Source organism: Trichoplax adhaerens, genomic scaffold (genome assembly GCF_000150275.1).
Source record: "Trichoplax adhaerens TRIADscaffold_23 genomic scaffold, whole genome shotgun sequence".
NCBI classification, from domain to species: domain Eukaryota; kingdom Metazoa; phylum Placozoa; class Uniplacotomia; order Trichoplacea; family Trichoplacidae; genus Trichoplax; species Trichoplax adhaerens.
In genome coordinates this window covers 975,106-1,000,699 of record NW_002060964.1, presented here as the reverse complement: position 1 = coordinate 1,000,699, position 25,594 = coordinate 975,106, and the positions used below count along the sequence as shown (strand labels likewise).

Sequence of the window (25,594 nt, the reverse complement as noted above, 5' to 3'; positions counted from 1 at the left end):
ATGGCAGATGGTCCTCCAACATAACTGTCTATACTGTATAAAAGATAAACTTGTGGTATACCATTCCACACCTTGCATTTTTGCTGATGCATTTGTTGACTTAGGATTGTTTGTTAAATCAATTCTGCTGACACTCAATAATAAATTACTTCCATCTTGTATATATTTATTAATATCAATGCTATGCTGTAGATGCAACGTCAGCTTTTAAATCATTGTTACTCACCTTCTGCAAGGCAGTATTTTATTACTTCAACCACCCAACTGCACGATATTATCCTTGTACTTTACAATTACTGTATGTTAAATCTTTTCTGCCTGTACTTATGTACGTACACTTATTGTAGTACTAGTTATTTGCAGTGTTTTGTAAGATGAATAATTCATTAATACAGAATCAACATTAATCTTGAAATACTAGAGAGTTGGAGTCGATCGCGTATTGCGAGAAAAGGAAAGTCTTTCACTTTTACCTGTATCTTGCATGCATCGCAACTCTACTAATTTAATTTGTGATGACAACGGTATAGGACAAGAAATGGACTACCTTCCTGTTCAATGCTGATGGCATTGTACAGGATCTATTTTAGACGCGTGTTGAATGCACAAAACCCACAGTTAATGCCGCCTGCTATGCCTCGATATGAAATACAATCAACATACAGTTGAAAAATTGATTTTCTTCCCCATAGCTCTACAGGATCTATTTCAGACGTTTACAGAGAGCGCAATTTTAGAGTTATCATCACGCAAATGGTTAACCACTTGTTTTCTATATAGAGTACCGATAATATAGCTAGTTTCTATCCTGGATCTTGATTAAAAACCAAATTCATGTCGGCAGTATTTTGCTAATCGCTTTTGAAAAATTAGTCAGTCATTTATAGCAATGACTGGTATGCTGTATGTTTTTCGACATAACACTTTGCAATCATAACTATATCCTAATAGAAGATGCATTAATTATTAAACCAGTAGTTCCTTGCTTGGATAGCTTCTTTCTTCTGATTATCGTACTGCACCTGCTGTAGCGTTGAATGCATTCTTAGCCTTAAAGCTCTGCACCTTCGTAAGTAAAGTACGGTAGAATTTCGGCATAGACTTCTAGATTACTTCCCGGGAAGTAATCTAGAACTCCATGGTTTCGAGCTTAACTGCCTAGCAATAGGTATAAGAAAATCTCTCTTACCATGGCTATCTAGACTACTAAATTATTGCAGTACAGCACAATAAATAGAATTATCCTTCTTAGTCAAACAAGTACACGAAATAGAACGAGTAGAAGTTGGATTAGGACTGCAGAATAATTGTTAGCTTCTTTTACGGTGCTTTTAAGCTCTTGTAACTTGATTGCAAGTTGCCTTTGGCTGCACCCAGTCGGTAGAATTACCATAGCGACAGCAGATTATATTTACTTAATTGATTGTCATACTGTGTATACTATAGTGTTTGATGCACTCGTGACTGTCAAGGGCTTTTAACTTGCTCCAGTTCTGTGCAAGCATAGAGAGCAAAATTTTCAACATCAATTTAGACTAAAAACTGCCATTTTAGCTGGTTTTGAGTGGAGAATTGGACATCATACAGTAGAGTACTGTAAATTATGATTCTTATTGACTGTGACTATCTAGCCATCCACATTTCTCATTTATTTTAACGCTTTCTACGCTATAACAGAACGCCACCGTCTTGGACATGACTACGAAAACTACAGTAAGGTAGGAGGCGCGTGACTATCAGATGTTTACTCATAGAATCAACTTGCAGCATAACACTGGCCACCTCGATCAAGAAAAGGGCAACGAAACGTTGAAGATCCATTGAACAAATCCATTCCAGCGATAGTAGAACAAGCCGTTACTATTCTGTGCATTATTAGGAGAAGTGGATCAGCCACTACAAGACTATTAAGGGCTTCAATGACTGATCACTCAGCTTGAGTGCTATGTATGGCATTTCCAATTGCTCATCTCTTCGTTGATGACAGTCCACCAATCTCCATTCTATAAAGTAGCAAGTCAAGGTTGATTATCATTTTAACAAATCCAAGAAATTGATCATTATAGAGAGAATATTCTTACATTAGTATTGACGGTCAGTCCATCTATCAAGGCACTTGTTCACTAAAGTAAAAGCGTCTGGACAAGATGGAATGGATTATTATGGTATTGCTCTTATTTGGAATGGGAAATTTTCTGTTAAGTGTTGTCTCTTTTGTGGTTCTTCCCATAGCAGCTGATCAAACTATTCGCACACTTGCTTTTACTGGTCCCATACTACCTGCAATAGCGGTATTGTCTTTGGCTTTCTGTCTATTTTATCGCAAGAATGCTCCTCATGATACTGTTACTACCGCTATCTTTGCCTTATCATTTTGGTGCTTGCATTTAGGCTTGAGCAATTTTATCATCTACTGTAGTATATTTATTACTAATGGCTACTTTCATCTTTCTGGCCCTACGATCCTCTTTATCATCAACGGTATCAGCACTAGTGCAATACTCATCGTTGCTTTCATATCTGTCAATAAGTATTACCTAACAACCACGGATGATGATGGTAATGATCACAATCATACCAGAAGAGGTATTTGGGTTCGATATAGCTGGGCCGATGAATATGGTTGTTGTGATGTTCAATACAAAACGTTAGCGGTTTGGCAAATTTTCGCTGGGATAGTGCTCACCATTATTGGTATGGTTGGATTATTCAATGTCACCATCGTTTATCCTGTTGTTGCTATTGCTGCTGGTTCCATGATATTTACATCGGGTATCATGGGAGAATTTACAGCTAAACTGAATTCAGCCAATACTGGTAATTGGTTTGTTGCTTTTAGTCGAATTGCTATGATGGCGTGTTGGCTAGTGATGATTTGTGATATCGTTTATATGGCGCAGGGGGCCACATCATTTATTTCCAATCGTTCTCTGATCTACGTTTTCCTCTTTATTTTACTGGCAGCTTCCATAGTTGGCTTTTTTTTCGCAGTTTATGTTGAAGTTTTAGTGGGAAGTAGGCTGGGACTTCACAAATTTGATTCAGTTAGGAATGGCGAAGAATGGATGGGATATGAATATGCGATCCAGAGTCGAGAATTTTGTTTTGCTGTCATCCAATTTATAAGCGCAATGATATGCTTTGTAGCCGCAGTCTTGGCTATTGCTATTTTATATGGTGATCCTATAGTTGTATTTACTGGCTTAACTGGCTGCCTCTTAATGGCAAGTGGTAGAACTGCTGCTAACATCCTTCGTAAAAAGTGTGTCATGACTTATAGTACTTATACTATTTTATGTGTACTGACAAGTTTCTTTATAGTAGCCAATCTTATCATGAGTGGCTATCAACTTTTTCTGAAGATATCATCCAATGATGCTTCGTCTACTTTCCTTGCTGCTTGTATAATGAGTATTTTTGCATCACTAATAGCCTTGCCTACTACGTTGTATAGTGTTCATTTTTATTACATGAAAGTGAAGTCATTGCTTGCTAACGATACAAGACAGATCCGTGTAGCGCAGAATGCAGAAGGCAAGCCGTTACTTGATCAGGATATTTAACTTCTTACAGTTACGCTCTGAGGCTCATCCACTTGTTAAATCGAATACAATTTTGTAGGTATAACTCGGACGCTTATTCTCATCATTACTTTTCATTTCAATTCTAGGAGTATTTATTAGCATCCTAGTTTCATTTCCACTGGATATATAAGAATTATACTTGTAAAAACGGAAATAGACATCAGTATAATAATAGCCTATTGACGTCGATTTACTAACATTTAGTTGTCCAAGACAGGACAATATAGTACGCAGCAATGAGCATGATGAATTTCTACATCTAGCCCAATGGCATTTACAGTTAGTCATAATTTACACCTGCAATAGGGTGTCACTATTTTAGCATAATTATATATCTACTTGCCGACAAGATTTTATTAATTGACAACAAAATGGTATATTTTTTTACGTCCTAGTACTCTTTTGCATATCTTTTGTATATATTGAATCCTCTAAAGCAGATAATTTTGATATGCTATACTATCCAATAAACTATCAGTTGGCCTAAAGTTACAGAATCTGAGTTCTTATCATTATTTTGGCGTTAAGGCTTTGAAGAATTAGAAAGTAAGCGCATGTATATTTTACTGTATTTCACACCATTAAGGTGATGGGTATGCGTGTATGTTACGAACCCACTGGCCGAAGCAGCTACATGCCTATTAGAAAATGTAGTTGAATACAAGGCTATAGTCTAGCTTTTCTATCATGATTGCTTGCAATTTTCCTAAATACGTGCTTGAATTTGGTTTGATTAGATTCACTATGTGTGAATGTCTTGGCTAGCGCAGGGCTTACAAACTGTGGCTAATATATAATTTGTGTTGCAGTATTGCATGCATAGCAATACAGTAGTTGAAATTCGACTATGTTGCAATAGTTGAAGTATTCTTTCCTATATTGCTGAAAATACTTAAAAATGGATTGTTATCAAAATGACTTACTTCTGTTATCATGAAGTCTTGGGGATCTCAAAAATTGTATTTTGAGATCATGTTGAAAAGGGGCTTCTAACTCTGGTCGAAACTGTTGCAAAAACAGCATATGGTAGTGAATAGGGTCTATTTGAGCTAGAATTTGCATGTATACAGTACTATAGCTTTACAGAGTTCGGTTGATTAGAATTGACAACATTACTCCAGTAGCTGCATGCTGTAAACTTTATTAAATATTTCAATTGAGTTGTCTATTGCTCGCAGAAATCGATATTCATGATTTTAGTTTGCGATTTTATTTTCCATTGACTTGTATGTTTACTTACACTGCTATAACCCAATAGTGTAAATTAATTACATGTACCATCTTCTGTAATAGCACGACCTTGATAGGACTAGCAATTTTAAAGTCATGGCTGTCTACTGGCAGTGCAAGCTCATTTTATCTCTTTAGTCTATCATGCATTGACTAGCAAACGAAAATTCATGTTGTGATTCATAAACTATCTCGATTGTGCTATGAGTCATTTTTGTCCGTAGGTAGGTGTAGTACCGCGTAAATTTTAAGATTCCTTCAGTATTAACTAGCCAAGTTATATTCTAGTTATACGTCCTAAGTACTATCGAAAGTACAGTAATTGTAATATTGTGAGATAAGATAGTGTTTTGCTAATTCTAGCAAATTGATCAAATATAAGTGAAGTGAAGAGAGATCTTACAATAGGACATTATCGAAAGCATAGTAGCTGAGGTTAATGTAAATGATTCCAGCTAGATAGCTCTTGCAACTTCTCGATCAAGATAAGATTGGCAATTTGATTTATGTATCTTTACTGAAGTACTTGCAGGCATTTCATGAGATAACCCTTTTCACTGCACGGCCTTGATGAAATGAGAAAGCTCATGCCACTGCACGATCTTGATCAAATTAGCCATTTCGTGTTGTTATTACATACTGCACAAAGTATATCACAACAATACGGTATTCCAGCATTTCTCAACGCAATATGCATTTGAAAACAAATTGAGTACTTTCGTAATCCATAATTTAAGTAATACCTGTAACGAGATCAAGATCTGAGACTTTGAGCTTTCCTTTTTTTTAGTCTATTTTATTGGAAGCACATGCCAAGCGCGATATCATACACACGTTAACGAGACATAAGAACTGTGACAACGAATCAGCTCTAGTACCAACATAACTTGAATACCATATCCTAATGCACGTGAACATTTGTAGCATGTAATCTTAATCTAGTAACATTAGATAAGGTTTAGATAAGCCGTAAATAAATAAATAAATAATATTGTACGATATCTAGGATTCCCCACGTTGTATGGCGCGTACACTACAAGGTAACAAGCAGTAGTTTACAGGACAGGCGATGTTACGACAATACCAAAAGCATAACTGATCAAAACGACTAAAGACTATATGTGCTGATGTGCATTCTAGATATCTATTCAATCGCTATAAAGCAACGATATTTGTTCAATCCTTGCAGTCTCAGGACAGTGCAAGTTCATCATGCTTCTTCATTATTACTTGAATCCATCGCTAAGGGTTAACGATGGCAGTAATGCAATTGGAGTTGGATAACCCATCCGTCCGCATGTCGATGATTATTGCAGTGGAAAGACTTCCTTTTTACGATATTGTCTAGTCCTTGCTGTCTCCTAACAGTACAAGCTCATTTTGCTTCTTCATTATTACTTGAATCCATCGCTAAGGGTTAACGATGGCAGTAATGCAATTGGAGTTGGATAACCCATCCGTCCGCATGTCGATGATTATTGCAGTGGAAAGACTTCCTTTTTACGATATTGTCTAGTCCTTGCTGTCTCCTAACAGTACAAGCTCATTTTGCTTCTTCATTATTACTTGAATCCATCACTAAGGGTTAACGATGGCAGTAATGCAATTGGAGTTGGATAACCCATCCGTCCGCATGTCGATTGCCATTGCTGTGGAAAGACTTCCTTATTTGCTGGACGGTGAATGATGAATGCAGTAGGAAATGATTAGCTTACCTCAGAATCAACAAGCTTTTGTACGGGAGAGCAAAAGCAAGACTCTACTGGACATCCATGACAAAGCACAATATGGATCTCGTAGTGTAGTATAGAGCATGATACTAGGAGAATGGCGCCGATCATGAAGAACTGGACCACCCCTACTTTGCCGACATAATTTACTGGCCCTCCCGATTGATGTAAATGTCACGGTCAATATAAGGATTCGGGCATTCTATAGGTATGTCATAAACATTTGGTCTCCCTATCCTGGACCCTGGGCGGCCATTCCCAAATCGAAAAGGTAAAAAAAAATGGCCATTTTATCCTTGTCATGTTCTTTGATTGAGCTAGAATAACCATCATCAATAATGATGGTGATGATTGATGTTAAGAATAACTATTCTACTCGAATAAACAATGTATTCTTTTCCTTTGCATGAATACTTGATGACATGATTGAACGATTAAGCGAACTGCATCATCGCAACAAGGTAAGAGATCATATCCAATTCAATTAATCATCTACAACAACATTGGTATTGATTTATTTTAATCGTTGAGTCAAGCTGCGATTATAGCAGCCATAGTAGAGTGGTCTGACTGTCGTCCATGGGGCAATAGTTGTTTATGGAAGCGTTCATTCATCATAGGATGTGTTGGAAATTGGATGTTATTGCGAGCATTGCAATCGCGGCTAATGATAAAAGACATGTAAAAGTGTATTATTGATGTCGTGAGAGCTAGGATCACGAGACTTGGATCAATTCTCTGTTTTTTTACTTTACTGTATTATGATTGCTGTTAGCGATGTGATCGGATAGACTGTGTTTACGATTGGATGGAAATTCAGCACCAGCTGATAATCAATGCACCCTACATAATCGGATATTTTGAGAATATTGTCATTAGTGAGAACAGGCTGAGCGAACAAGACTTGATCCATTTCTACTCGGTATGCCGTAGTCTATTAACTGTAGAGGAAGGAGTACGAAGGGATCAGTAAGAGCAGGCTAGAATAACAGACTTTCATGAATTTCTACTTGACATGTCGTCGTCTGTGTCCTCCATGTCCTCTAGAATAATAACACTCACTTGATTGTAGGAGCCGTTGTTTAGAATGTTAGTTTATGGTAGGATAAATCAATTAAACATCAGCTGATGATGAATTAACGCTGACACAATCGCAATGGAGGAATGGCCAGGGATCAGTGATGGCAGGCTAGGATAGCAAGACTTCCGATTGATTCGTGCCCGATATGGCGTAGCTCATACCGTAGAGGGAACGAGGAAAATTTTTTGAACTCGATGGTCCACATCCCCCGAAATTCTCTTATTTTTGTTATAGTAGCTGTGACGTATTTAGCAGATGTAGTTTTAATTGCTGTAAATGCTGACACAGTCCTGATGGAGGATTATTCGATATGGTGTAGTTCATACTATCCAAAAGTTTTCCCACTTGGTGATGGTGATGATGACTTTGACCTAGTTAGAGTTCGAGTTTAGAGATGAATTGAACATCAGCTGATGACAAATATCGATACTGACATGGTCCCTGTTATGGATTGCCATCAACATGGAGGTCGAAGAAAAAGCTTTGATCTCAATGATCCAATCTTCCTCAAGTTCTCCTATGTTATGATGGTGTAGGGTTGGAATGGGATCAGTAGGAGAAGGGAAGGATAACAACGAGGTCAAAATCTCCATTCAACATGTCATTGTCAATCCTAGTAGCCATGAGCCCATTTTGATAGTATCCTCTACTGTATGTTCGAGAAAGGAAAGGTTTCGTTTTGAAGATGAAATGATGATTGAGCTATTGGATGACATGGCGAGCATATTTTCACAGTTTAAGATTTCATCAGTGGCCATCAACGATACGTAAAACAAGCACAAGATTAGATGGATTAATTCTGACTTGAAATCGTGCAATAACGCCCATGATGCGAGGGTGATATTTTCAACATTAGGCCGTTCGATCATGTTTAGAGATGGAGTCGATTGGGATAGGATATTTTCACCGTGTGCATCCAATAAATAGCATTGGATCGGTGTGATAGCGGCAATAGTACAATATATTGGATTCGTCTTCACATACTCTGTCCAATCATGATGGAAGATGTTATCATAACGGGGTATCCTGCAGTGATTTTCAACTACTTGATGATTTAATCATGGCCTTCAAGTTTACATCTCGAGGGTCAAAATGGATCAAGTCCGGTACTTTGAAGATCAGTTCAATTATGCCCATAGCAGCATTTTGGTGGAGTCATTTGCTACATTGGACGCTTTACTGTGATGACTATGGTAAAATGAAAGAGTTCCATCATGAGAATGATCATCCGAATCAATCAAGTTGCTTTTAATGAAGTTAAAGTGGACCAACGTTGGCAGGAAAGTGTTGATGAGGATGGTGATGAAATCTGCTAGGATTGCAGTTGGCTTTTTATACTTTGCAATTCATTGGCGATTTTTCCCTATCATTTCAACCATTACATGCGGCAAAGTAATCTCTGCCTATGGTGATGGATCATCATCATTAGAGCTCTTGATTTTACTTTCTCATCATTTGGAATTTATTGACTATGACAACAGATGATTTGCAACTGATTCTGTCATGGGTATTGAAATTACTACATAGGATAGCAGTGTCCTTTTCTTTTAGAGCTTTTCACCATTCGTTTTCATTCTATCGTTGATATTGAAATCCCTACATGGGATAGAGACCTAGTTCAAGCTTTTGACGATACGATTTCATTCTATCATTGAAATCGCTACACAGAGGCCTAGTTAGAGCTTTCCACGATATTACTAAATAAAAAACGATAGTAGCACTTGATTCTTTAAATTTCATTTTACTATTCGGATGTATTATGGATGTATTTACGAAGATGAGAGGATCTCTTTCAAGCACACATTGTCATGGCTTGTGTGGATCGAGGTCGCCATTAAACACTTCTGTTTCATAAACTGCAGTAGGACCTAAGGAAGAGATTCTGCCCTACGATGGGCAACATGAGTTCGCAATTTCATAATAGCATATAAAACTGAATCATACCTTAATTAAGTCGTAACAAGAAATTTCGACTTGATCACTTGTTTTTATTAATATAACAATTCGTTTATTAATTATATACGAGTATACAGTTTATAATGTTTATTATTGTGACGAGTATAACATCCCGCAGTGATATTTGCCACAATTTTTCTGCTATTACATTAGTTAGTCATTGCTTCCTGTTTGCCCAAAATGAAATATGGCCATTGCCACAATTTGCAATGGATATCCTTGATTTAGCTTTATCTACGGAGAAAATGAAATTAGAAATCATATGGAACAGACTGCAGTTGCACTTTATACCGATAATCACTGCAAACTGATCAATATTGCTAGATGAAATTATGACCGCTGTTGGCCCCAAGCTAACTCTATTTGTATTTCCACTATCCCATGGACATGAACATTAATAATATAATTAATAAGCAGAGTTATGAATGAGCCTGTAATTTTTATTCTATTTAATTTCATCGCAACGAACAACAACAAATAACATGCTCAAGCTGTCATAATAAGCTCCATGATCATTCTACCATGAAGGAAAAAGCTTTTCTGCCGTCAGGCTTACTCAACATGGCGATTCATAGATGGGTTCAAGTCAGTTAGCAGCCAATGGATTGATTCTTTTTTGAACAAATCACGAGCGATCGAGTTCACGATCAATTTCTTTATCCTAACACCCATGGTACAAGGGACGAATCTTTTATGGCAAATGGAGAGTGGATCATAAGCCATCATCAGTAGAAAATAGAACATGTCGCAATCAATCGACTTCAATTCTAGTTTTAGCCCAGGGCTCAATTTTTTTATTTTTTATGCCCATAATTATAATACGAAGAAAGTCTCTCTTTTGACAGATTGAATTTCAGAAGGCATCATGAGTAGGAAATAGGAAAAGCCGCAATCGATTGGGTACAATTTCTTTATTTTAACATCCATACTAGTACTGGAAACGAATGTCCTTTGACAAATTGAATTTAGAAGCCATCATGAGTAAGAAATAGAACAAGTAGCAATAGATTGAGTTCAATTGTAGCTTAAGTATGAGGACACAATAGCCATAATGAGCAAGAAATAAGACAAGTCGCAAGGGATCAAGCTTAATTTTCGCTCAAGTTCAGGCTCAATGCCTCTATCAGACATCTATAATACTAAACACCAGTGAATCTCTTGTAGTAAATTGAGAATGAATTTGAAGCCATCATGGCTAGGAAATTGGACAAGTCGTAATAGAACGAGTTCAATTCTAGCTCGAGTACGAGGACACTACCTCTTTTTGCGAAATTAATTTTGCATGCAGTTAGAGTATTTTATTCCTCTAGGTGGCTTGATATTTGTAGTTTATAGCATGGCTTATTCTTCTTAATGAAATGAATGAATTTTTTTAACGATTACAGATGAATTGCATTCACTTACATCGTTATTTATTGCTATTGTCCTTCTTCAAATTTTAGCCTTCTCAACTATGACCAGAGATGATTATTATTTGCTCCTATCATGGACCTTGCAAAGCATCTAGGTCGATGGCTTGTAGCACTATTACTCATCTACTACATCTATAATTCTGTACTTGATGAGACTATAAGCAATCAGTCATTTGTAGCAGCATTAATATCACTTGTCCTTTTTAAAATAGTAACTGGATATTCTGCCTTCGATAGAATAGCTAGAGATCAGCACAAATGATTGCTGTACAATTCCTTATTATTGAAGTAAAATTGGCCAATCATGTTCTTACTTTAAGTGCAGATTGGAAAGGGAGTAGTAAACGCAAGACGACCAACAATGTAGAACTTAAAAAAGACATTATTATACCTGCACGATAAGGCTTTTTAGTAACTCTATATTAACCATCATCATCCTTCAATAGGTAAAACTGAGATAAAGGAAACCTACAACAAAGTCTAAATTCATATCTTGGAGGAAAAAGTAAAACTACTGCATCGTATTATCGCAAAGCCGCTGTACGTGCTATCAACATGGATATTGAGGTAGGTAAAATAGATAAGTTACCTGATGTGTAAAAATGATATATTTGGTAATGGGAAACAAATAAACTTAGTATGACAATGTGAACAAGTATGATAGATCAGTGGATTTTATTCCAGGTTTTAACTAGGGTTTGTAGTTATGACTGCAACCAGAAAGTTAATAATGACTACGTAGTAAATGAGTAAAATTTCGATAAGATAGATTTTGCTAACAAACTTACATGTGCAAGTTGCTCCTATTGAATATGTGTAAAGTGAATCAATTTCGCCAATGAATTAACTTGATCTACTCATGTTATTTCTTGCCATAGCCTGTCAACGATGACCCCAACATTACAAATAATAAAAGTAAGTAATAAGAATTGTGTCATGATGACATGGACGTAAATAATAATTATCGATCGGCAAGCATTCATCATCGCCTGGTCTATATGATACGCTGTAGATATGTAACTGAGCTAGAAGAGCAATAAAACTCGTTCAAGTGTTAGAAAATGGATTGAATGAGGTTTATACAGTATATCTATTTTCTCTTCTACTTTAGACGCTGATGGAAATGGCGCAATATCAAACCATGAAGCGAGGCTCAATGAATTACGCCAAGCGATGACAGATCTGAAAGAGTCTCGAGTTGCACTAATGGAACAAAAACGAGAATTGGACAGGCAAATTAAATCGAAGGACAGTCAAGTAAGTCCCTTGTAGCTTCTAACTTCGATCTACAGTATACTGTACCCTTTGCTAAATGTATCGATACTTTGATATTACAGATTAGTAGTTTACAATTGAAGATTAACAATATGGAAAGAAAGTCATCTGTTGGGTAATTACTTGATATCAATTATCTTTTCCCTGTTAAAATAAGTATCCTACCATGAATACTTTTAAAAACGGCGCCTTTTACCGACATCAATATCGTAGTAACTTTTCTACTCCTGCCGTCCAATGTTGATAATAGTCATTTTTTGCTAGTGTTCGTAAGGTGCAACTTAAACAAACAAAATATGAGGGTAGTAACTTTGGCCGTTCGATTAGTGAAGACGTCAATGAAGAGGTTGGCTTGGATATGTAGAACTACAGTAGAGTAACATGTTGTAATTGACGATTCAATACATAAAAATCTCTACTCTATTCTACGATAATGACATCATAATCTAATCCTCGTCAACTGCGATTTTAGGCAGAAGACGAAGCAACTACAGCCAGCGGAAGTGCTAGAAAGGTAAAATAAAAGAAATACATCTAGACTATTGATTATCTTTATTGACATCCAATGATGTTGTATTGACCATATTGACCTAGTCGTTAAACAATCGAAAAATACATTCCTATTTCAAGTTTACAAACTTGACCCAATGTACATATGTTGATTTGAGTTGAATAGTTAACCATAATAATTGCATTATATTTACTTTTGAATGCTATAGGTAGAATAGAGATGGATAAACAACTTAATTTGCATTGAACTTTGAAACGCTTGTAATTGACGATGTATTTTTTTGCACTTTGCTCTTCTGTAGATGTCTGAATTGTTTGAGAAGAGATCTCGTGAAAATTCGGTAGTGTATTTATACTTATTTTTCCAATACTCTTAGTTAGCGATATTTATTACTACGGATAGATTGAAATTAACGGCAAAACACGGACACTTGTAATTTAATTGGCGTAATTTGTCAGTTCACAGACCAAAAAATAGTAGAGTACGATAGCGTAGTCTAACATTAGTACGCAACTACTGCTATTATATACACTAATCAATCAAGTTGTAAGATTACAAAAAAACAAACTTTTCATTTACATTCTAATAATAACATCATGACTGACGATGCTAAGGTATCCCAAGCAAAACCAACTAGTCGAGCTAGTGGCATTGCTGCTCGCTTTGGCTCTCAAAATCAAACATGTAAATTATGTGGTAAAGTAGCTTATTTTATGGAGCGATTAGAAGCCGATGGAAAATGTTATCACAAGACTTGCTTTCGCTGTACAGAGTGTAAAAAAACGTTGAGGTTTGAAGAGAATTTGAATTCACTCTTACATAATTTATTACATTTCTTATCGATTATAATTGATTGTACATCATTTTTTCCTTTACTAAATTAGTGCTGGCAATTTTGCTGGTTTGCGTGGAGTACTATATTGCAAGCCTCATTTTAAACAACTATTTAAGTTGAGAGGTAATTACGATGATTCTTTCCAGCAAAAAAGGTCTAATGCTGATACTACAGATGAAAGTAGCAAAAGCAGTGATACTGCCGTCGATACCGAGACTATCTAAATTGTTTACTGTATAAGATGATACGAGTTTTCTCTATTCGAGGCAGCTTGCTTTTATCGCCCTCGCTCTAGCCCTCAGTAATGCAGTTTATTGAAGATTAAATTGTTGTCTTCTATCGGTTAATAGATAATTATGATTGAAAGTTATCATTTTCTTGCCCTCATAGATTTTCTTACATTGCTTGTTAATTTAATGAGATTCCGTGTATTAGCAGGCTATACTTAGTATCATCGTCGTCCCTAAGATTGCCTTTATGTAGCTCAATGTCAGTAAGTCCTTATGGAATTGAGATTCAGTCAGAATATTACAATTGAAGTGATAATATAAGTAATAGCGAATGAAATCAATCCAGTAAATAAGAAATGATACAATAAGGAAAGCTAAAAGTTTGCATTATAATTAATAACATGATATTTTGTTATATATACAACATTGACTCCATTTTAATTGGATGTTATTAGTTTATTTGGTGTTTGATAAAGTAATATGGCCTTTAAAACAAGTTAAACATACTGCATTTAAATAATTGCTGTTGCCTGGATAGAAAAATCCAATTTCGATTTTCATGGCAAGTTTCTATGTAAGCATATAACATCGGTACGAGAGTTTCTAGTTATTCGTTTTGGTATATAACTGGCTGAGATTACGTTCTTTTCTATGTTCGAATTGGTTTTTCACATCCGTTTGTTCAATTGAATATGTATTATTTGTCTGTAAGACAATTTTTTTCTATCATGACTGTCATAATTTGGCAACTATTTGAGTGTTTCTTTCCATTGGAATTACCCTTGAAGTCTATTAAAGGTAAAAAAACAACTAAAACTAAGGCTTGGTTTGATATTGTTGAAAGGAAGTTCTCATTTAAACGATAATTGCGCAGTAGTTCATCTTTCCAGAAAGAGACTGATTGAATGGGAACCTTTGCTACGGTTAAAATTTTAATTTCTAAGTTAATCATTATAGCCTCATGTAATAATAGCTACTTCTAAGCTCATCTTAACTACTGTTCACAGTAATATCGAGACCGAACGTCGTAGAATAAAAATAACTTTATTACAATGTTAAAAGGTTATTCGATATTAGCAATAACGAGAAACTGTAACCTATAGTAGAAAGTTGTCTAGTACTTCTGACTTAGCAAAACTGAGAGTCTACTTTAGCTCTCGCTCTAAGACCCTTTTATACTATTTGGGTCTGAGCTATTTGTCAGCATATTTTAGACAAATCTCTAACGTAAAAATTCCCATACAGGGACTAACATTTATTAGCATTTTACTATACTGTAAATTTTGGCCACCGCTAGCTGTGCCTTGTTTTCGTCTTCTTGACCCTTGTTTTGGCCTTCCGGAGCCAATCCAGTTCCCCCTGGACTCACAGCTTCATCTCCCGTGAAGTAGTTAATCCTCGGCTTGCGGTGTCATTAGTCTGAATCCAATCAACACGGCTAAACAACGGTCTCGCGGCCAATCGAACATAGCGCTAACATTAAATCTAGAAATATCTAATTCTGATACAGATCACAATATTGCATCTCACACAATTTGATCTTTTCGCTAGTATATAATCTGCAGACAAAAAAAATTCACATAGAAGTATTACTGTAATCTTCTTATATCTTGGACTACTGATCAAGATTAGTACTCTGCGACAACTATAAACTTTTCCACTCAAAACTCGAAACAGATATAATATAGACTCTCTAATAACTCCTTACGCGTAAGCGATAAATTAATTAGCAAATTCGCTTTATTGCCTTATATATTCAACTGGAATACTATTTACATATTCTTGCGTAATATTGCCTACGCAAACTATGAAATAACAGTCACATCATTCGAGACTGATAACCTATGGCTCTATCTACTATCTTTACAGCGTCTACTCTTTGCCATGTCATATTGCTTACACAAACTATGGAATAACAGTCACATCATCCGTGACTGATAAACCATTACTCTATCTAACGTAGAGAGAGTCTACTCTTTGCTACATAGCGCTAATGACTACATACGAGTAAACATACACAAAATCATAAGCACCCGCCATAATATCATCAAAATAGGTAGTGATCTATTTCTGCATCAGATACGTAACCTAAACATGGTATAACGCCAAAGTTACGATCATGTTACGACGATGTAGGATTTTAGCCAGGTATACCTTTCCTCAAAAACGCAAATGTGACGGTGTTTGAAGCAACAGATTGCCGTGATGAAAAGGTTTAAATTACGATCATGGCTCATAGATATCAATAATTGTTATAGTTTCAATTAGTGGCGTAGCCCGTATTATCTGATGGCAAAGCTTACAGTTATGCTTTTAAAGATATTAGTTATGCATGGCTGATATAATACGTTATGGTATCAATATTTATACACGAAATGGTAGTTTTTATGCAACTATAGTATCGAGCATAACTACTATATTTTTTAAGACTTGTACGATCACTGTACTATATTTAGCACGTAGTTGTAAGTTGCTGCATCCTCGCCATGATTAACAGCATTAAGTACATAAAATACTCACGCTCTTCTAAAAGTTTCGCGCAAGGAAATACGATCAATTTTATTGCTGAAAAAATTATGTGAATACATTTATTGCAATCTTATACAAATACGTACTTAAAGAAGTAAAACGTGTACTGATTATTCACTTAAACGACAAGAACCAATATTTGTAATTTAAGCCATTTGATACAAAATACAGATCATACAGTATTGTTTAGTAAATAATCAAATTGAATGAATATGTGTAGGTGATCGCTTCCAGCTCCATCAACGAAATAGAAATGACAAAATAATAAAGATATAGTATAATTTAAGAACAATTTGCCATGCACAATACTTGATTTTACGTTTCAATAACCAAGACATGAAAAATAAATATTAACATTAGGAAAGCTCAGATGTAAAGATCTAATTTTAATAAACTGAGCAGATGTTAATTTTAAGGACATCAGAAACTCACGCACGAATTAGCAAATATCTAAGAGACCGATCATTACATGCAAAACAATCCAATTTATATACTTCACATTTTGTTAACAGATTATATATATATTATCAAATAGACAAGAATCACAGTGATGATATATCGAGTCTATAAATCATCGACCATTCAAAATTCCAGATTCATTGGCTGCATTGATTTCTTAATTATTCAACAATTAGTAATGCACTGCATATCTATTAGTAGGATGTCTGGGGATAATTAAGCACATATTCAGCAATATTAGCAGTTAGTAGAGTTCCTTAATTAGGGTATGGATACTATATCTACACTGAGATCAAGCTGTCTCGATAGAGAAACTTATCAATCTCCTTTAGAGGCTTTAAATTGCATAAACAACGCGTCATTGTATCTATTGAGCTACTTACTACTTGAAAAGATACTGCACAAAAAATTATCCTTAAATTGTTTCGATCTATGTCTTTTTATTCCATGGTGCTGATAAAATAGTTATGCTACTGTCAATTACCTACTGAAATCTCTTGCTCTTGGCGGGTTAGGAGGAAAATGGGGATGCATTCCTAACTGAGGTCTAGGCCAGGCAGGCTGATGAGGCCTGGTCATCATCCAGTGAGGACTCGGGTGTTGAAATCGATGGTATCGGAATTGTGGATTATTTGCCATTGGATAACCACTTTCCGGGTATGGAGGAGTTATCCATCTTAAATCAGAATTATTCGATTCTCTTACCATACCTTGTCGCAAGGGATAATTGCTACATCTTTCATCCAATGGAGTCCTATATCCTGCATACGGCTGTCGAGCTGGTCTCTCTAAACATGCTAGTCTGGAATAATTATATTCCAATGGTCGATAATGATAACCGTTATGATGTTGGTAATAATATTCGTTCCAATTTAATTGGTGGCAATTTGTAAATCTACTGTGTGGCATAGAATAATCCATCGAAGGCAATCTTGTATATGAATTCATGAGATCAGATGGTCGTTGTGAGTGATTATAATTTGGTGAATTTGGATAATTGCTGTAAATTTTAGAGTGTTGTTTGCCATTTTCCAATGTATCCTTCATACATTTATTCCGCTGACTACTTGTATTATTGACATCGCGTGATAATTTGTCCTTCGGTTTGGCTATTGGAGATGATTTTAAGCTAGAGAAACATTCCAGTCGTTTTTTTGAAGGATCACTCGGCCGATTTCCATGCTGTCCCATCTTCTTAGCTGATGTTAAATCGATCGATTTCGAACTGTTTAAGGTTAATGTATCTAGGTAGGGTGTATGTTGCTTTAAATTGCAAACTGAACTATCCAAACTATGTATATTATCATTCATTATGGGTAAATTTTCATCGTTGTTACTTATATCCATAGCATCTTTCTCAATAAGTGCTTGTTCTATTATCCGATTAATATCGATGCAATCCGTTTGCTTCATTTGATGCAATTTTATACCATGTATATCGGTAGCTTGAGGATGGAATAAAGCCTTTAATTTGCCTGCATTTACAGCTGACGTAAATTGATGTAGAATGGAACTACTCCAATTCATCTCACGATCACCGTTGACAAGATCGAGGTAACATTGGACAGCAGTAGCTGGTAATCGTTTTTGCGCATTGGATAATTTGATTAAATTTCCTTTTAACATAACCTTTGAAACAATTGCAGAATCGATATCTTGTACTAAAGCATAATCATACATTAATAAGCACTTAAGTTGTCCACGAAAATAAGTTCCATTCTTGTTACGAATTAAAAAAACGCAGCCAACTTCACAATTTTTCTTAGCAATAGTGTTAGCATGCGGTTTATACGAATGATCATCGCTAGCTTTAGTATTATGCGAGAATTTGAGCCAAAATAAACTTGGACTGACAATAGCTGTAGCATAAACATCGATCCATTTCTTACGAGGAATAGAAATTAATGGAACCGAACAGGCTTGCGACTCTCGCAGAATACGTTGATAGTGATGTATCCGATGACGAGCTGATTGACTTTGCAAATGGTTGCACCTTGTAATAGCCCATTTGCATTTAAGCAATTCTGTATTAGCATGAAAACATTCCGTTAACTGGTAAAATTCAATCTGAACAAAATGGATATCATCTTGCCTTGACGATACTTTCATGGTAACATGATGACTTTTTAACCAAGAAGAGAATAATTGAGTAACATCCATCGGCCAGTATTGCAAGCAAGGTGAGTAATCCACGTTGTCTAAGCTACAAGCTACAGCCATTGCCTTTCGGCTTGCAAGACACGAATATAAAGGAAAGCAATCTTTTAATGATACTTGTTGATAGTAGCCAGTATCAATGCAATGTACTTCAGCGTGTGTTTTTCCTATAGTATCCAGCATTACTCGATGCCATTCGCCATCTATTTTTAAACGTGCAACACCTATATCGCCGCAATACCATGTCTGTTTCCTTGGCAAAAATTGTTGATAGAGTTTCTTCATTTTAGCTTGTAACTGTTGATAACTGGTCTTCATTTCTTCATTCATTTGTGCTCTATCGCGAACAAAAAAGTAATTGGGATTTATAACAGCTAAGACCTCAATTTTGATGTTGCTTCCAACTTGGAATGATTCAAAAGGAACCGTTTTAATAAAACATTTTTGCTGTAATGGCGACATGACTTCTAGATTTGTCAAGTTTTGCTTTTTACTTTGATTGACGCTATCTTGATTAATTGGCTGATTATTAATATCCAATGGATTCTTTTTATCCAGTAAGCTTCCATCTTGTCTTAGTTTATTGCTCTTGGTATCTTGTGTTGATGATTTGAATGGAGCATTTAAAGATTCCAATGACAATTTGGAAAATAAATCATCCAGTCCATCGAACGACTCCATAACAGTTTTCTCCGATCTGTAAGTATAAAATATATCAAAGAATGCTTTCAAATGTTTCAATTAAACGCTAGTGTTAATCTACGTGTATCTTTCGCTACGCAATCCATTCACAGAGGACTAAATTAGTACGTCTGGATATCGTTAACCCTCTTCTAAAAATGGCTCCATGTTGAAACGATTGGCCAACACGTGGCCAACAAGGGTTGAACTACGCGTACAGTATTCCATTTCTACTTGTACAGTATAGCAATTGTCCACTAGCAATGCTAGTTATACGCCAACTAAATAGCTCATGCTTTAATTAAGCAGTCTTTCATGGCTAGAAATCCAACTTGCAGAACTGTCATCCACTAAAAAGGGCTGGAAAACATGACAGTATCTATTATCATTTCTATTTCACTAGAAAAGGTTAAAAACCTTTTAGTGGATCATTTCCTATCCTTAAAAACGTTTAAAAATCATAGATTAATCTATTCTTGGCATGTAAGCTAAAATACAAGGGTTACCTTTCCACCATTTCTGTTCTGAATGAGGTCATTAAGGACGCATACGTTCCAGATGGATCTCAGGTTTTCACACTATTGACCACGAGTTAAAGTCTTGATCTCTTAATAGGACAAGTTTAGATTTCTAAAGGACAGTTTACAACTTTATAGAATTATCCACATCAGCTAATGCGAGATGATTTGGGGATCTAATCAAGGATCTTAGGCCTTCGTATGTGTTTCTGCCGACTAGATACTGTAGAAGGAAGTAATACCATGGAGACAGTAGTCATGGAGAAGATGAGTCCACAACTGGCTTTCTCTGTAAATTATAAACTATTATCGAAGCTAGCAGCTACGACAATATCACTACCCAACGGTAGAGTACTCTTTTGCGGTGAGGTAGTTCTGCAGACCGCTATATTATAATCATAGCATTGCTCCATTTCCGAGCTGAAGTTGAACTTGATCCTTTGGATCTTATGCACTTTAGAAGGTAAGACTGGTGCATTGTAGGCTATTTGTAACTCCAATTTGAAGAATTTATCAACATATTTAACCGAACCTCTGGCGTCCCTCATTTCCAAGTAATTGAGCTGGATTTCATCACAGATCGACAGACTAACATTAGTTTGTATTGCAATCAACTGCAATCGGCATTTATGTAACATGATTTTTCCAACCTTAATTTCTCTTCTAATGATACAATTAATAATTGTCATTGCTCCTGAGAAAATAGCGTAAACATTATTTCATCATCATCATACTTATTGGAACTGTCTACCGTAAAATAGCCGAGTGTAGATGATGATAAGTCATGGGCTTAGCTGCATCATGATTCAATGGTGTAATCATTATTTTATGATGATGACGATCAGAGAAAACTACTTGACAACTGTAGTAACACCTCATTTTATTGAACGGTGCTGGAAGCATAAAATTGCAAAATATCAATTTATTCTTGCTTATAATTAGATATGGACGATAACATAAAATCCATGCATTATATTAGAATTCCCAGCGTTAAGATATTGGCCATAAAAAACATTACAATGTCATGTACTACAATAAGTATTTTTTAGAATGAAATGAGTACAAACTACCGCAAATATATTTACACAGAATTGAAATTTTTCCGTTCTAGTCATAGTTCAACGGTGATATGCCAGGTCACTTTCTGCTAAAGATAGATTTAATCCAATTCCAAACTCCTTTCCTTTCAGGCTCAGCAGACTCTTCGTCTTCGTCTTCAAGGCTTTCTTGTGCGCGAGCTACCGCTCTAGCATGTGCAGCTTGTTTTAATTGCTTCTTACGTGCTTTCTCCATCCAGAATTTTTGTGCTTTCTTTCTTAAATATTTCTCTTTCTCTGTTACTGATCTACGTTTAGCATCTAAAATCTCCCATTCACAAATACCGATATTCTTTTTAATTTCATTCATTTCATTTTTAATTTCTCTAATTTGTAATTTTTGCTCTTTAAAGGCTTTAGTTGGTTCCTCTTCTATAGCAAGTGTTAGATTGAACTGATATGCATCTCGTTTACGCTGTAAATTGTCCATGGCTTTTTGATACTTTCGGATATCTCTCTTTTTAAGGTATATGACTCTAGATAGGATCTTTTTACGTAGATCAAAGGCAAATTCTGAGTTTAATTGTTTATCAGGTGTACGCAAGATGTAATTATCTAGACTGCCAGCTCGTTCTATTTGTTTTAAAGCAGACATGGTAGTTGGGACTCGAAGCGTCTGATCCAGGATATCACTAAACAGTTTCATTGTTTGGACGTTGGGATGCCATTTGCGTTTAATCCTTGAAAAATGATCAAAAAATTCATCGATTATTTATTGGTGAAATCTATTGCACACCAGATCGAGTCAACATCAATATTATTGTATCAAACAATTGTTTATAGCTTTGTCATTTGTAGACGAATGTTGCATAGTCCACTACAAATACTGCCTCTCTCTCGGTACTGAATAGCCTAAGCCATTGGTAGAATGACAAGAATAGCATGTTTCATCTTGATTAGTAACCTGAACTTGCATTGATGGTGTTTTCATTAACACTATGTTTATTCTGCATCGCACTAGCTGGTCATTTGATAATATACAGTATAGACTTGTTCTAGTACCACTTTTAAATAGCTCGTATTCATCAGCATCTTGAATTGGAGCGTGAACTTGCATTGATGATGTGTTAATTAGCACTGTGCTTTATTCGATATGGCACTATCACTTGGTAGCATAAGTACTTGTCTAGATCGCATTAATCAACAGAGCTATTTAGCAGAATTAGTAATGTAAAATGGACGAATGCGTCTGTTCTCGTATCACATGTAACGACTGAAATGGTATCTAATAATTGCGTGAGCGAAACAATTTTGCTTGATCACTTAATTATTGATGTCAGGAGAAGATAGGATGGTACAGTCAATTGGGGGATTGCTTAAGCTAGCCCTACAGTAAACTTTATACGAGAGTATGTTAACAGAAAGAATGACTATACTAATTATGGGTAAAATTTATCGCTGTGATAATTACTCTTGCAGACGGTCAAAGTTGATGTACAACGTGGTATTTCCTATTCTTGACGGTGTACGCGTATACGGGTAGTAAATCTTCGTACAGTTAGGTCATTTCCATGGTAGGAGGATTGTTGGATACATGGAAACAGTATGCATGAATCAGGCATCGCTGTTAACTGCATGCTCTTCCTGCTAACATGGTGAATACTGGACTATGCATAGATAGATGGAATGGCCGTTCTGATTGACTACTCAAGCAGACAGTGATCGCTAATGTACAGGATTGTCGTGATTATGTAAGCTTGTCATTTCCGCGATGGAATTTTCTAAGCTGGTGCTACGCAAATCTTGCTAACTTAATGCATTACTAGGCATGGATTGAATTCCATTCTGAAGGACTAATTAAGGGGTAGTTATTGTTCATATCAAATGTTGTCTCCAATAATCTTTCACTATAAATGTTTCATTCCGTGAGATTTTCTAATCTGGTCTTATCCACACTTGCTAACATAACGAATTACTATGCTTATCGCCATGATTACTCAAACAAGTAGTGAACGTCTAGCGCTGTCTTGATTATTCTTGACGATCGATAACTATTCTACTGGTCAATATTGTAGAGAAACGCCATTTGTAGATACTTATCACACTATGATGCTGTACGTGCATCAAGAATGGCAGCGAACTGTTTGAGCTAACTTTATGAATTACTATGCATGAATAGTGTTTAAACTGGTCAATAGTGTGCAGACATTCTATTTTCCGAGGTGGTTGTCGACTGATTTTTCTCATGCATTGGCGTACTATTCACGAACAAAATTGACTATTACAGCAGGTCGTTCTAGCTAGTCTACAGCGTTAAACATCTATCTCCTTGACGGTATAGAACCATTCTACTGACGAATACTGTACAGATGTGTCATTTCTGTGATGAGAACATTTCGAGATCGATGTCTATTATGGCTACTGTAGGTCAAACAAGGCAGCTCAGCTTTACAGCAATTGCAAGATGGTGCTATACTACGCTTCTTGCTATCTGAATGTATTCTAAACAGCAGGATAGAATAGACCGTTGTGAGTGATTACAGTAACAAGTAGGGTAGGACTGAAGATTGACAGTACTATAGTGAATCTTGTTAACCCTAGACAGCTTCACTTTAGAAATAGGCATGAACAAGCTGAGGAAAGATGTCCATTAGCAAGAATGGACCCTTCTCCCCAGCCTAATAAAGTAGCACATGGTGCTGGACGCTACTTACTTATGCTTTCTACGCTTGGTCGTATAATAGCCACTAACCACTCCTTCACCGCCCCATAAACCTTTTTGTGAGGCTGGTGGATAATACGGCGCTCGTAGAATGGATAATAAAATCGCTCGAACCATTTTGGATTATTTTACAAGCAAGCGACGATGAAGGATTGCAGCTTGCGGAGGACCACCATCGCCATCCACTGGCTAATTTAAAAGGGGATATACCGGCTGCTGCTTTGGCCGTTAGAGGAAAGTGCTACAGTCCACCCACTGTACTCAACACAGTGCATTGTACTGTGCTGTATCCTACTGTGGTGCCAATACCATGCTGTAATAGGAATTAGTATTAACTTCGTACTGATGAATCAGTGGTGATAGTCAGGTCTGTACAGGACTGTGGTTTGATAAAATCTCTGAAGGTTTGATTTGTGATTCGTCTCCACTCTCTTGTCCTGAGTGCAGAAGAACTAATTTGATGGTAGAAGGCTAGCAGCCAAGTTGATTGGCAATGTTAGTAGGCAATGCACTAGTAGAAATACTGATTCTGCACAGGAACACTGTATAGTATGCAATAGACAGTATATCAAGTGACTATGGAAGAAAACAATGACTCCCGGCCTACATCAATATAACTAGCATTTTGCTTGATGTTGTAGGACTTGCATTACAGCAGTGGATATGAATGGAACCTGCACTCGCCTATCTTGAGTAGAAGCAATGGTAGAAGGCTAGCAGCCAAGTTCATTTACAATGTTGTTATACAATGCACTGGTAACAATACAGATACAATATACAGTATATCAAGGAACTGCTGAAGAAAAAATGACCCCTTGCCTACATCAACGCAGCTTGTCCTGAGTGAAAGCAATGGTAGAAGGATAGCAGCCAAGTTCATTGGCAATGTTATTATTATGCAATGCACTAGTAGCAATACAGACTCTGCACAAGAACACTGTATACGATGCGACATATAGTAAGTATATCGAGGGACTACGGAAGAAAAAATGATCCCTTGCATACATCAACATAACAGGCCAGCACATTGCTTGATGTTATAGGACTTGTAGAACAGTAGTTGATGTCAATATTGCGTCATCACTTCACGGAATACTGTAGTCTTTCAGAAGCACTGTGGACCAATGGTTGGATCAAGTACAGGAATTAGTATTGATAGATATTGGTTCATTTGCAGTACAGTATTTTATAAACAGTAAGAGCAAATAACGCGAATTCTACAGCAGTAACGCAGGCCGCACCCGCTTACATCAACGAGCAAACAAATCGGCGAAGGGTATCCGGTCCCGATCAAGAATGATGACACCTCATCTCTGTTTGCTCGATTTTGTGTGACGCAATTATGTCCCAGTAAATTAGTGCATATGTTCTTTAATATCTTGAATCGATACTGGTCTAGAGTCTAGAAAAAGTATTCAGAATGACTGTTGTCGTCTTATCGACACTCGATCTATAGTACGAAATAGGCCGTCTGAGGTGTGGAAGACAGTATTACTAAAATGGATGCAAATACGGATCCAATTCGAAGATACGAATTTGCATACTTTTTCGAATACTACACGAGCGTTAATATTTATACATATTACATATAATCAGTTGACAATTTACGAACTGGACTCACACAACTAGTCTTACAGCACTTCGAAA

The 25,594-nt window shown here is 36.3% G+C and overlaps 4 protein-coding genes across 4 annotated transcripts; 2 read left to right on the top strand and 2 right to left on the bottom strand.

The window, feature by feature from the left end:
- Positions 1 to 2,147: 2,147 nt before the first annotated feature.
- Positions 2,148 to 3,563, top strand: TRIADDRAFT_61407 (uncharacterized protein; the record flags this gene model as incomplete). Its single annotated transcript, XM_002117352.1, has 1 exon — positions 2,148 to 3,563. The coding sequence occupies one exon, from the start codon at positions 2,148 to 2,150 to the stop codon at positions 3,561 to 3,563; it is 1,416 nt and encodes a 471-aa protein (XP_002117388.1).
- Positions 3,564 to 13,450: 9,887 nt separating this feature from the next.
- Positions 13,451 to 13,766, top strand: TRIADDRAFT_9099 (uncharacterized protein; the record flags this gene model as incomplete). The annotated part of the gene is made up of 2 exons (XM_002117351.1): positions 13,451 to 13,569; positions 13,664 to 13,766. Coding segments are annotated over 2 exons (222 nt in total), but the record flags the coding sequence as incomplete, so codon positions are not given.
- A 3,546-nt stretch (positions 13,767 to 17,312) lies between these two features.
- Positions 17,313 to 20,208, bottom strand: TRIADDRAFT_61405 (uncharacterized protein; the record flags this gene model as incomplete). Its single annotated transcript, XM_002117300.1, has 2 exons — positions 17,313 to 19,686; positions 20,177 to 20,208. The coding sequence occupies 2 exons, from the start codon at positions 20,206 to 20,208 to the stop codon at positions 17,313 to 17,315; spliced, it is 2,406 nt and encodes an 801-aa protein (XP_002117336.1).
- A 1,117-nt stretch (positions 20,209 to 21,325) lies between these two features.
- Positions 21,326 to 24,064, bottom strand: TRIADDRAFT_61404 (uncharacterized protein; the record flags this gene model as incomplete). Its single annotated transcript, XM_002117299.1, has 2 exons — positions 21,326 to 21,965; positions 23,940 to 24,064. 2 exons carry the CDS (start codon positions 24,062 to 24,064, stop codon positions 21,326 to 21,328), a joined length of 765 nt encoding a protein of 254 aa, XP_002117335.1.
- Positions 24,065 to 25,594: the final 1,530 nt, after the last annotated feature.